The sequence below is a fragment of the Dermacentor albipictus genome, chromosome 1 (assembly GCF_038994185.2).
Source record: "Dermacentor albipictus isolate Rhodes 1998 colony chromosome 1, USDA_Dalb.pri_finalv2, whole genome shotgun sequence".
Lineage (NCBI taxonomy): Eukaryota > Metazoa > Arthropoda > Arachnida > Ixodida > Ixodidae > Dermacentor > Dermacentor albipictus.
Window position 1 is genome coordinate 362938253 of NC_091821.1, and position 12380 is coordinate 362950632.

General features: G+C 51.7%; 1 protein-coding gene across 2 annotated transcripts in view; it reads left to right on the forward strand.

The window, feature by feature from the left end:
- Window positions 1-12380, forward strand: part of LOC135911318 (A disintegrin and metalloproteinase with thrombospondin motifs 7-like) — a 112187-nt gene that overhangs the window by 27326 nt on the left and 72481 nt on the right. The window contains exon 2 of one of the 2 annotated variants that reach the window (XM_065443534.1): window positions 6161-6546. The exons of the other annotated variant lie outside the window; for it this stretch is intronic. Within the exon in view, the coding sequence (XP_065299606.1) occupies window positions 6161-6546 (386 nt within the window). The remainder of the gene's footprint in view (window positions 1-6160; window positions 6547-12380) is intronic. 2 annotated transcript variants of the gene reach the window in all.

The following is a 12380-nucleotide window of genomic DNA, read 5'->3' on the forward strand; positions in this document are numbered from 1 at the left end:
CTTCAGCCACGGCCGTGCACGTGCGACCGCTCATCGCGGCGCGCCGGGCCGCCGCCGTCGGTGTGCGTGCGTGCGTGCTCGCCGCAGCCCCGGCGGCGCACGCCGGAGCGCGTGCCGGCCGGCGGCGCGGCGCGACTGCGGCGCCCGCCGGTAGCCGCCGCCGCCGCAAGCGAGGGAAGAGAGCCGCCGCTCCGCCGAGCGGAGCCTAAATTGGCCGCACGAGTTCGAGCAAACGAAGCAGCCTTTTTTGTAATCAACATTCTTCGCGTCGTGTGCTGCCCATCGTCCCTCTCTTTCTCTCCGCAGTGTCGACGCACAGCTGGTGGTTGGTTAGCGGAGAGCGGCGGCCCGTTCGCTGCCGGCAGGCAAGTGGGAGGATACACACGACATCCGGAAGCGGCATCTTCTTCATCCGTCCTTATCGCCGCCGATTGAGCGGGCAGCGGCGACAGCTTTCCTTGCCGTCGCGCCTGAATTGTTTTCATCCGGCTTCCGTGGAACGAAGCCGGTGCGCGACGCGATGTCTGAGGATTTTTCTTTTTTTGACCGTTCTCATAGTTTCGCTTTATGCTCATATGGTATGCTTTTGTTCGTCGATGACGCTGAGGGAACGCTTAGTTCGTTTGAGAACGAAAAGCGTTCGTTTCGAGCTCCTGGCTCACTCCGATTCACTTTTCGCTGGTAAATTTTTTGCTGCGGCATCGTAGTGCAATCAACCGCGACAAAGAGGCAGACAATACCCACTTATAACTCCTTTACTAGACGCGTGACCACCTGGGGCAGCCTTCACGTTCGTTACGCCTGAAGCAACAGAGGCTGTGCGAATAAAGCTTAATTTTAGTTCAATAAATAAATAAATAAAAAAACTCTGCGAGATTCACTGTGCCTTGGAAGTGAAAGGTAGAGGCCAATGGCTGACGGTACAGACTCAGATGTAAGTACAGAGCTCCTGAAGCTGCGGCAGCGTGGGCTTGCTCCTGTCGGCCGTTTATCTTTCCGTGTACTTTGTTGTCGGGGCGTGCTAGCTAGCGCGGCAACCTTAACATTAATGACATTCGCGGCAAAGGTTCGCGTAATGTCAGCCACACTTAGTATTGCAGCAAGGAAAGGGGACCAGAAACTAAATCAGCTGTTTGAGTTACAGTTGAATAATTAAGTAGTACCTCAGTCTGAGTGATTTATTGGTCATTTCTTTAAAGCTACGCCTGGTCTATTGGGGGCGCCGTGGGCAGATGACGCTGTATTAAATTTTGACCAACTGTCGTTCTCCGACGTGCACCGATGTCTACTCCCGCGCTTTTTTATGGCCCTACGCACGGCACTGACATTTATCGACCTGGAAAGGCTTCAGCACTTCACTTAATGCACGCTGCCGCAGCTCCTTCACTCCTCCGCCCACGGATGGTTCTAGTTGAGAGTGGACGCCGTAAGCACAGAAGAATTCAATTATGACATAACTGTATGTTTCTATCTGCGCTAGCTCATCTATGTCATGTATCTGGGTGCAGAAGTATAAAAAAAAACTGTACCTGCTCATTTAAACAAAAACTACGTTATACCCGAAAATTTATGAATTGCATCGCTCCATCTCAATCTTCCACTGCCATACACCACGCTTTTCTTCGCATGGAACTCGTTCTGATAACCGATAGGTGACCGGTTGCCCGTATGCGCATATTACGTGGCCGACTCAATTTGACTTCCCTCTACAGCGAATTCTCAGCGACTCCAAAAGTTCGAAGCTGTAACACGTGAACGCTGACCGACTGCTACGTCAAGATGTCCGGCGTCAACAGAGAAACCGCTACTCCAAGCTGACGTCAATCGCCGACCGCTCTCAAGCGTGCGAGCGAGTCGCATGATGGAAACGGGAAGACGGAGAAGGGAGGGAGAGGGAAAGTTTGGGAAAGGAAAGCCTCGCTGCTGCTGCAAGCGTACGCGCGTCAGCACCGCTTACTTACACAGACACGCACACACGCAGCCGAGTCCATTCAACGACGCGCGCGGCGACCGCCAACAGGCGCCTGCGTGTGTGTGTACGTATATAGTAAGGCGCCGGCGTGGTGGGGGCCTCCGCGCGATAAACCTGCGTGACACTCTCCGCTAATCGTCCGCAACAAATGACAGCCTTATCTCACGGGTAGTTTTCACTTTGTTTCCTCTGAACGTGCAAGCCCCCCCACCGTACAGATAGGGCTGCTGCAAACCTTTCCACGAGGGAGGCTAACGGCCTGACTAGGCTCTGGCTGACTGCGCGCATTTTTTTTTTTTCTTTCTGACGCTGTTGGAACGCGTGTTAGCGACGAACCTGCCAGCGTCGGGTGTGTGGACTCGATTATGTTTTCCGCTCAACGCGTGAACGTAGAGAAGGATGGATTTCAGTTCGCGGTGTGATTAAAAGGTGGTAACCGACCCGAAAGTTGTGCTTTTCGTTTTGCCGTGCTTAAACTATATCTCTAGTGTTCTTAATGCTCACCTAACTGAACGTTCGCGGGAATATTCTGCCAACGTTTGCATTTTTACATTGCATGGTCACTCGTGAAATGTTAATGTTATAACGAACGCGTTATCTTAGCGATGTCGCTGTCAAAGTGGATCTTTCCCTGTCTGTATTAATCGCACTTAGAAAGAATAAATAAACACGATTTCAAGAAGACAGTTACGGCTTAAGCAGTTCCTTGCGAAATTGTCGTTTTTTTTTTTTCAATCTGTCGAATGTAACAATAGTAAAGGCGGCCCCTTATTCCGTACTGGAGGTGTGCTTCGTAAGCCGATGACACTAAATAGTATATATGTACACATTTTCTTTGCACTGTTGCGTTGAAACTTTTCATCCTCGTACCCCCAAGGGTAAACGGCGTTATTTTTCGCATTAACCGCTCATTACGGGGAAGCTGTAACATCGTCACCGGTGAGCGGGGCCCAATTTACTCGTGGGGTGGCAACCATGCTCGGGGTGACGACCACTGCCCCTGTAAAAACAGATCGGTCGGGGAAGGACCCGCGCTAAACAACCCCCGGATCACGCCCGCGTAGAGGTAACTGCGAGCGTTGCACGAAGAGGTGAAGGGAGGGAAATGATGGGTTCCCTTTCCTCCTCGTTGCTGGAAAGGTCTGCTGTACGGCAGAGCAGAATTACGTGCTGCGGGTTCTTCGTGTGGAAAAAGCGTTCTGGTTTTGTTCCTTTCTTCTTCGCCTTTTTTTTTTCTCACACAACTTATATTACAGCGATAGCTGTTATGAGCTAACTTCCCATTTCGTGTTGACGATCCGCCGCCGCTGTCTGGCAGTGTCCTTCGCGGGAATCCCAGAATGCTTTGATGCGAATAAGCGACGCAATAGCTGACCGCAGCATTATATGCAGTAATCTTGCTCTGTTCCGCGCCGTATCGGCTGTAGTGAGGATTTGCAGAAGCGCGCAAGTATTTTTCTTCCGAGGAGTCCGGGTCATCTTCGTTTGTGGAACTGGCGCTCTGCGGTAAAGAAAAGACGCGGCTTTCCCTTCCTCCTCTTTCCTATCCTGCCTTTCGGTTTACGATGATGAAGAAAAGAAGCAACGAAATGAGAGTGCCATGTTATATCTCGTGACTCTTCCTCGACGACGCTGTCTTGCGCCGTTTCGCGCCCGGGTGGTGTCGCGGCTTTCGTATAAGAACCGCATCACACCCGGCTTCCGGCAGCTGGCGCAAAACAAATTCCAGCGAGAATGGGCCTTTAGGGACGCCTTGCGCTATTTATGCGCTATGCTACGTGTGGCGCACACACGGCTCTGTCGGTGTGTTGTGCCGTGGTCGTCTGCGAGCGACGACTGCGCAGCAAATGACTTCATCGTGTTTTATTGTTCTGTCAGTACGAAGCGGCGTAGCATACAGTACGCCGTCTGGGGTTCTTGCTTTCTGTAGCTGTCCCGCACTGCATTATGTATAGCGGTGTGCCGTGCTCTGTACAGTGTTCATCGTACTTTGTTTTTGTTTCCTTGTCTTATTTGGAGTGCGTGTAACCCTCTCCAACTTCTTTTGTTTTCTGTACTCGCGGGTTTCGCTCCGTTGTCTGCAGCATCAAACTGCTGTATTCGCTGCGGCGCGCACCTGACTGAATGCAGCGCCGTTGGTGTTTAGGCCGTCGGTGTTTCGCGTTTGGAACGAGGCTCCCTGTGCAGCGGCGTTTCATGTACGTTGATCAGAACACGTTTGCTTTTTCGGTGAAGCCTTTGCAGGGCGCGGTCTGCGTCAAATACTCAATGAAGCAGCGGCATTGGTGTGACGCCGGTGTACGTGCAGAAATGACTTCTGCACGGTATGCGTGTTGGCACGGGCCATCCTTCCTACTTGTACACTTCTTTTCTGCCGCTGGGTGCGTATGCGGCAGTAAATACGCTGTTGCTGCACGGAACATCTGCCGAGTGGAGCGCGTTAGCTGACCATTGGCGGACACTGCATGCTATAAGACAGCGTCGCCCTTCAGGGTGAAGAAAGAAAAAAAAAAGGAAAAGCCAGTCGGCACTAAAGTAGCTGTTCGGACTATGACAAGAATGCGTGCGCTCGTGTGTACGTGCAAGGTTCCAGTGCAGCGGATGATGACTTGCCTTGTCCCTTCCGCTTACCAGCACTGTTTGATGGCTTGGAAGATGGTGCGTGTGTATGCTGTGCGTGTGTATGCTGTGCGTGTTACTGTGGTGATCATGCGTGAGGGAAGGAAGGGAGGGAGGGAGGGTAGGGGTTGCCCCAACAGCGTCCTCTGCATGCATAGTGCACGTTGTGTGAAATACTTGCTATTCGACCGGCGTTTCTTTGAGACTCGCGGGAGGACCCGCCTTTCTTCCCCTTCTCTCTGTCTCAGTAATGCGCTTAATCTCACTGTAAAAGGGCGCCCATTCCCAAGCATGTGTAATGTACCAACCACAGTGCGCGAAGTGCCACGGCGGGGCGGGTGCGTCGTATACACACGTACACGCACCCGCGGCGCGGCGCGGGCACGTGAGGTGCGCGCCTCGCGTCGTTTGAAACTCGCGTGGCACGCGGGCGTACGCATGTGTAAACATTCAGGACCCATGACGCAATCGCGCGTGACGCGGCCGCGTTCTGTTTTGGGACGGCGCCGGCGCGCGTGCCTGTCCCGCGCTCCCGGTGAACTTCTGGCGCGCCCCGTATACCTGGCATTGTGTGACGCCTTTGTTCTCCTACCCACATCGCGTGGTGGGCGCCTGCTGTCAGTCGGCGCCGCTGCATGGCCCGGTGCGGCACGACCGTGCGACGTCTCGGCTCTGGGTGCTCGATAAGTTTATTTATTCATTGCTATAGCAATTATATGCACACTCGAGGCACGTTGTCGCAGCCGTGCTGATGCGGCCCGCGCGCTCAGACGCGAGCGACGGGCAGTGCGTTTTTTTGCAACAAAAAGAGGTCTAGCTAAGCGGACGCACCGTCACGCTGCGGTCTATCGGCATGCTATCGGCTTTGCAGGAGATCCGGGGCACCGTTCTGCCTACCGCTACTGGCATGAGCACTGCGCGCACACGCTAACGTTCCTGCTGATCAATGGTGTGCATACCACACCCTGGCGCATGCACGGGTCCGAGCGGAACAGGCAGCAAACGTCAAGCTGAAGCCATCTAATAATTTCATTGGGCGCCGACAAACGCAGAGTTTCCCGCCGGTCCTGTCTCGAGCATCATCGAAGAGCGACGCCTGTCGGCGGCACTCCTCAGTGCGCGCCAGCGTGGTGAGGAGCCTGGTATGGTTGCTAGGGCGCTGTTTCTGCCGCGCAGCAGCAGTTGCCTCGCGTGCTGCGTCGCGCCAACATGTCGCCTCCGTATATAGTCACGCATATAGTTAGGGTGTGTGCACGCGAGCGTATTGTGTGGGCGTTTGCGTCCGTGCGTGGCGCTCGTGCGTATCTGCTGCGCTTGGTGCCAAACATAGAAAAGACACCGCACAATATCGTGCGATGCTTGCTGTACGGATCTCATACTCACTCCGCATTTTTTTCTTATTTTTTTTAATATCTCGCCATTGCCATTACTTCGAACGTGTCTACGATCTGGCCACGTTCCCGAGTGCAACGCGATACCTCGAGAGGCCTCCCACTCTTAATTGACGCGTGCTTTCGCCGGCCCACATGATGACGTCCTCGTTGACGTTCCCTTTCCCGGCATTCGCAGACGAGCTGCCCGCGGAGAGCTTGGCCGTCGTGCACCCGCAGCGGGTGACCGCAGGCGGCCGCTTCCTGAGCCACGCGGTCCACCACGCCGCCAACGCGCAGCACGCCGCCCGCCGGCGCCGGTCCCCGGAGCTGGGAGCCGAGCTGGACCCCGGCATCCACGTGCGGCTGCCGCTGCCGGGCGCCGAGCCGCCGCTCCTGCTCCGTCTCGAGCCCAACGGCCGCCTCCTGGCGCCCGGCTTTGTGCTGGAGCGACGGATCGGCTACGGATTGTCTCCTAGCTACGGCGTGCGCAACCTGAGCCGGATATCCAATCCGGGATGCTTCTACACGGGTTCACTGCGCGGTGGGAACGGAAGCCTGGCGCTGTCCACCTGCAATGGCCTGGTGGGTTTTTCGCCATACCTGCAGTCGCGGCGCGGACGGGTGTTGCGTGGACGTATTCCGTGCTGAAAGTGGCGTGTCCTCTTTCGCGTGCACGAAGAGCGCCCGCGAGGAGTGTTTCGCGCAGCGCCGCACGCTTCGCACGCTTGCTTCGAGGGGAAACCTAACCCACTGGAGTTGGTTAGGCCCTGGATGCGTAGTGGTAAGATGGAAACGCGGGGCTCTTTAGGGATGGCTTTTCCAAAGGCTCGCCTCTAATAGGCGACGCTACGCACAAGAGGCCAGACAATCTTCAGAAAAGCAATAAGAAATTGCATATAGAAAAATAAAGATGCCTTGTCGCTCACGTCATCACTTTAATGCAGTCGGCACTATGTTTTGCAGTGTTGCTTCATGACGTGCGCCTATTCGGCATCCAAAGATGCTAATCACTAGAGCCGAATACACGCGTATTTCCCTAAGCCCACTAAGCGCGAAGAAAGGGCTTCTTTATATCTTCCACCTTTCATTAGCAGTTGAATTCACGTGGAGTTTGTTTGGAGCAGAACGATCGCTAGTTGTGTCGTTCCGTCAGTAATGACTCCTGTTGATCACAAATATCCACGACTTCAGAGGCGGACGTTAACTGTATGGGTGAGCCTTGCTGCTGCCGTTGCACAAATTTGTAACAGCGGCTGGTGACCCTAAAAAGTTGGAGTCTTAAGTTGATCTTCCTATGCACCCTTCCTTTCAGTCGAAAAATACTCTCTATCCCGTGCTTTTAATGCAGACGTTGTATGAGTTGCGTAATATTCTGATGGAAAGAAATAGGAGACGCATATACTACGGATGCCTTATTGGCGTCATATATGGCACAGTGGCTCGTCGACGATTCGCTGTACCATTTAGCATAAACTATAGTGAGCGTCGTTTCAACATCACTTCTCCGTGATGTATCACGGCGACTCTCTCTCTCTCTCTCTCTCCACTCAGTCGCCGATAACGAGGAGGGCCCGGCCACCAGCCGCGAGGTGCTCACGTATTGACCAACAAATAAAGCGCACCAATTCTAGCACCTGACCCCCGGTACTTCCTGCGTCGCCGCGGTGGCGCGTGTTTTCTTCGATCAAGTGCAAAAGCAAGCGAAAAAGGCGGAATGTTGTATTTCACCCTAAAATCCGCTTAACTTGAAGTTCCAGAAGCGCGGTGTCGTAAGTCGCTGAATGTTTCTAATGTTCCTCTCTGGGGCGTCGCGCTTCCTTCGTTGCTGCAGTTGTACACGTATACACTGCGTTATACACTAAGGGCTCTGGAAGGTATCGCTTGGTTTGCGCCGCAGTAATGTAGGTAAGTACGACGCACTACTACAGGCGGAAGTGTTGCATTATTCCCGCACTCATTCGTATCCAGTTAGGCCGCGGACCCATTGAGGGCTCAGCAGTGCCACTGAGGGTCTGTTTCCAACACTGGCGCAGTGATCACGAAAAGTATCGGGTTCCGATAGAGGCCAGCTGACTCGCGTGAGCCGGATTCACCGGCGGTGCACTTGCGAACTTTGTCTCGTTGCCAGTGGTTCCGGGTATCGGGGGCGCGCCAGCGAATGTGAAGGGGGACGCCCGATCCTGGAGCGATAGCTAATCGGGAACACGAGTGCGGTTGCCGCCGACCTTGACTGCGCGTGCAGCTATAGAAACACACGCATCGCGCCGGCACGGCACCGCCGGTGCTTGTACCTCCTCCCCTCCCCCCCCCCCTTCCCCTTCCCCCTTCAGCTGGAAGAGATACCAACCACCGCTCGCACGAGACCCTCATCACGTGGAGAACAAACTCCACCGCCGCTATTACTTTGCCGACCTGCGTGGCCCGCTCGTTCGAAGGGCACGGGAAACGGTATCTACCGATGGCGACGAACCTGCGGGCAGCCAGGTGGCTGCGCAGCGAAGCGCTCACACGCAGAACGCAAACGCAGGCCACGGCGCCTTGCGTTTCCCGTAAGGTATTCTTTCGCGCCTTAAGAGCTCGCAACCAAAACCCGATTTCCTGATTCGAATGCATGTAAAACGCTGAGATGCTTTCATGAGGTAACCGCTCGATCGAGTTGAATGAAATTTGTTGCATTCGGTAGAGAACGTTGTATTCTATATACTAACTCTAGGAAGTAGAATTTAGTTTTAGATCCTGGGGGGGGGGGGGGGGGGGGGATTTCTTCCATAAGCTCCCGAAAATTGGTAAGACTAAAAAAAAAAAAAGAAAAGAAGAAGCTTAAGCACGAAGTTTACAAATCCATAACTGTGCACCAAGAACAGATATCGCAGTTCTGTAAACTGCATCGGTTAGAGCATGTGCAGCCGACTAACTTGATATATGAACTTACAGCTTACCTGAATTTGTTACTATGCTTACGGTTTATTTTAAAGTACGACTCTCTAATTAGTGGTATATTCTAAAGTGATGCATAATATATCAGGTTTGTCCACTTCAAACTTATTATTAGGTGCACTTTACGGAATTACGATGTCGTTTCTCATTGCTGAGTTTCAGTGTCGTAAACTTTATAGGTGATTTTATTGAAGTTTTGTTACTTTCAAAAATTCTTCTTAAAGAAGTTCCCGGCCTAAATAAAAATCTGCTTGCTACAGTATACATTTCAACTTTTTCTTTTAAATGCAATAAACCTCACCAAAAGCGCTGCAGCTGTTGCCGAGGGAAACGATTTCTCCGTGCACGCGTATTCAGATAGGATCGGCCGAGCTAAAGCTTCCTCTTAATGCAAGATTCCGTGCAGTAAGCGCCGGCTCGCCGGTCAGCAATGCGTCCTGATGCCATGGCCACTCGTGTAAGCCACTCGCCAGCGTTAATTGGTTTTCTCAAATTTCTCATATTTGGGCGATTTCATTATTGTGCCATTCGGTGTAGAGAGAGAGAGGCAAAGGAAAGACAAGGACGTTAACCAGAGATTATCTCCGGTTCGCTACCCTGTACCGGGGGGGAAGGGAGGTAAAGGTTGAGATATATGCGAGAAAAAGAATACGAAAAAACATATACTATACAGCACTGTTTCTGTGGGCGCTGTCACACGGCCTGGGAAGGCGTTACATAGTGTTACGCAGTTTCAACTTCCCGCTAATACATTCTACGACACAAAGTGCGCAGTCACAACTTGTCACACTGTCCGGTGTCCTTTAAATAGCGCAGCAGTATCTTCATAGCGGCTCGCGGTGATGTTCGTGTAAGCCAGTTTCCAAACACGTTGTTTTCCGTGAGTGGGCGCTTGTCCAGTGACTGGTTATACTGGTGTGACTGGTGACTGGTCAACTGGCTATAAGGTCCATCCTTGGACTGATCCTCCAGAATGGCTATGTGCCGCAGTATAGAATGCTTAGCTATGTTTACATATGCGTTCTACTTCCCTGCGCATGCACATCTCATCACCATACTTTTCTCGACGAGCATTACACATCGCCTTCGTACTCGTGAGATATCGCCCCGTCAATAATATCTCACTCTGTGCACCCGCCTGATATGGCGTTTGCACTTAAGCATAGCTTGTAAATTGCGCAGTGCATAAACATTAATATTACATGAGAATAAAGTTGTGACTAGTGCGGTGCATAAATATAAACGTTGCACGAGATTACACGTTTTATAGGATGAAAATAAACGTAATTGTAAATGGATGCGTTGGAGTTGTGTAGAATTTAATTAACCGCTTCGCATATATTCCAACACGTACGTTTTTGGGTTCTACTTCAGGGCCCATCGTCTCGCTTTCTTTTTTCTTTCCTTTTCTTTTTGTATACGCGATTCTACCTCAGCGGTATTCCAAGTATCTATATATGCGATGTCAAACGGTGCCCGCCTGTCTTTGGCAGTTAAATCATGTTGGGCAGTTGACGACATACCTACACGGGTACGTATGCCGGTAGGCAACATATTGAATTAAACTTTTGAGTTTTGAAAATTTGAAAGTAAAGAGGCGTGCTGCGTGGTTTCAGTTTGACTGCTTGCCCTTTGTGAACTCCAAAACGGCTGTCGTTTCCCTTTCTTTATTGACAAAAAGAGCGAAAAGAAGGAATCGTGTATCTTCTGCGAAGACGTGCTAGTTGTCGCGCATAAATCAGCCCCAAGTAACGGGCCATTTCCGACTACGTGACGCGTGTGTGTATGAAGACATTTGAATAATTTCATTTCATTTTTTTTAATACAAACGCACCCTCAATCGCGTAAATCGCATTCAGCTGCCAAACGCTTAGGTGTGCGACGTGCTTTGCGTTCTGAACGTGCGATCCGAACGCGCCAGTCTTCGTAACACTGAAGCACTGCAGCGCATATATACGGCGCGTTTCGACGTGACGATGTTGCCGTGTCCTTGTGGGATTGCAAACAAGAAAGAAATAAAGAAAGAAAAACGAGATGGTATAGTGGTTACCCAATATTGTGGATCCACGCCATGAAGCTAGTGGCAACCGCTCTGTTCGAACTGAAGCAGAATCGAATAAAGAAGCGACGACACTAGTTCGAATTCCCGGTCTTGAGCAATCAGTTCGTTCTTGTTCGTGACAACGCGATTGTTGCTGCGTGTCAACTAAAGAATGTCTTCGAGGCTAGTTGAAAAAAAAAACCTCCCTCTGCATTTTTAAGGTATCAGAACGGCGCGCGTCAGTGACAGTGACAAACAATTTTCAACTCGAGTTTCCGCGTGAAAAACGCGCCCGGCTTGTTCCATGGAAAAATAAGAGTCTGCGTTCCAAGAGTGAATGACGCTGCTATCTACAAAGTCTACAAGTGAAGAAGATGGCGCCGACTGTCGTTGCTATGCGGTACGACTCGCGTCTTTTTCTTGCTTCCTTCTTAGCGAATTCTTTCCAAATGCTGGAACGGATATATTGGGACAACGCACATCGACGCCTCTGGACAACCTTGCGAGAGTAACGAGCAAAGTTGCTAGCTCGTCGCTGCGCGACGGTGTAGTGATTATCGCGGTGAAAAGCTAGCAACGTGGCTCTTCGTTCTCAGTGGTTGCTTAGCCGCGTCGATATGTTGTCCCGACATCTTCGTTACAGTGTTTCGGGATTGATACATTGAGGTAGGAGTGAGCCATACGTATGCGGCTGAAACACTCCGTAAGAAGTCCTGCGGGGGACGTATAACGATTCTTTTGCTTTGATTCTGTTTGTTCTTTATCGTCGCTTCGAGTAGCGTATGCCTCCGATTCTGGCGGCGTAATAAGTGGCATGAGAACCAGTGACGAAAGGCGGAAGTGACGAATGAAGGAAGTGCTTACTAAGTCGCCATCCCGATAGCATTATCTTCCTTATTTGCATAGATAGCCATACCACTGGCTCTTGGAATGACGCCTTTTTATTTTTTACTCTTCGACGAGTGCCGTCGCTCTTCTTCTTTTCTCTCTCTCTCTCTCTAGTCGCCTTTAGATGGCAGCCGCGCCTACATAACCTGGGGATGTGTCAGCAACCTCCTCTTGCATTCTCAAGCGCGCACCCTTAATTTCTGGATTCAGCTTCGCCAAACCCTTCGCTTCAAGCCCAGAAAGTAACGGACCGCACAACGTACGGTACGTGGACCGACACAAACGTTCACAAAGCATGAAGGAGGTGAACGTCGCGAGCATACGCCTTCGCCTATAGGTATATTCCAATTGAAAGCGCGCCGTAATTTTTCTTCGCGCCATACTTAACCGAGACGTTTCCGACGTGAAAGAAGGCGAGGTCGCTCTCACGTGTCTTTAGCAGTTTGTTTCCAGGTGGTATAGAGCGTTTGCGAAAGCGAATACAGGTCTCGGTGAACAAGAGACGATGTGGAAGATATCCTCCCGCGTGTCTGCTCCCGTAATTTCACGG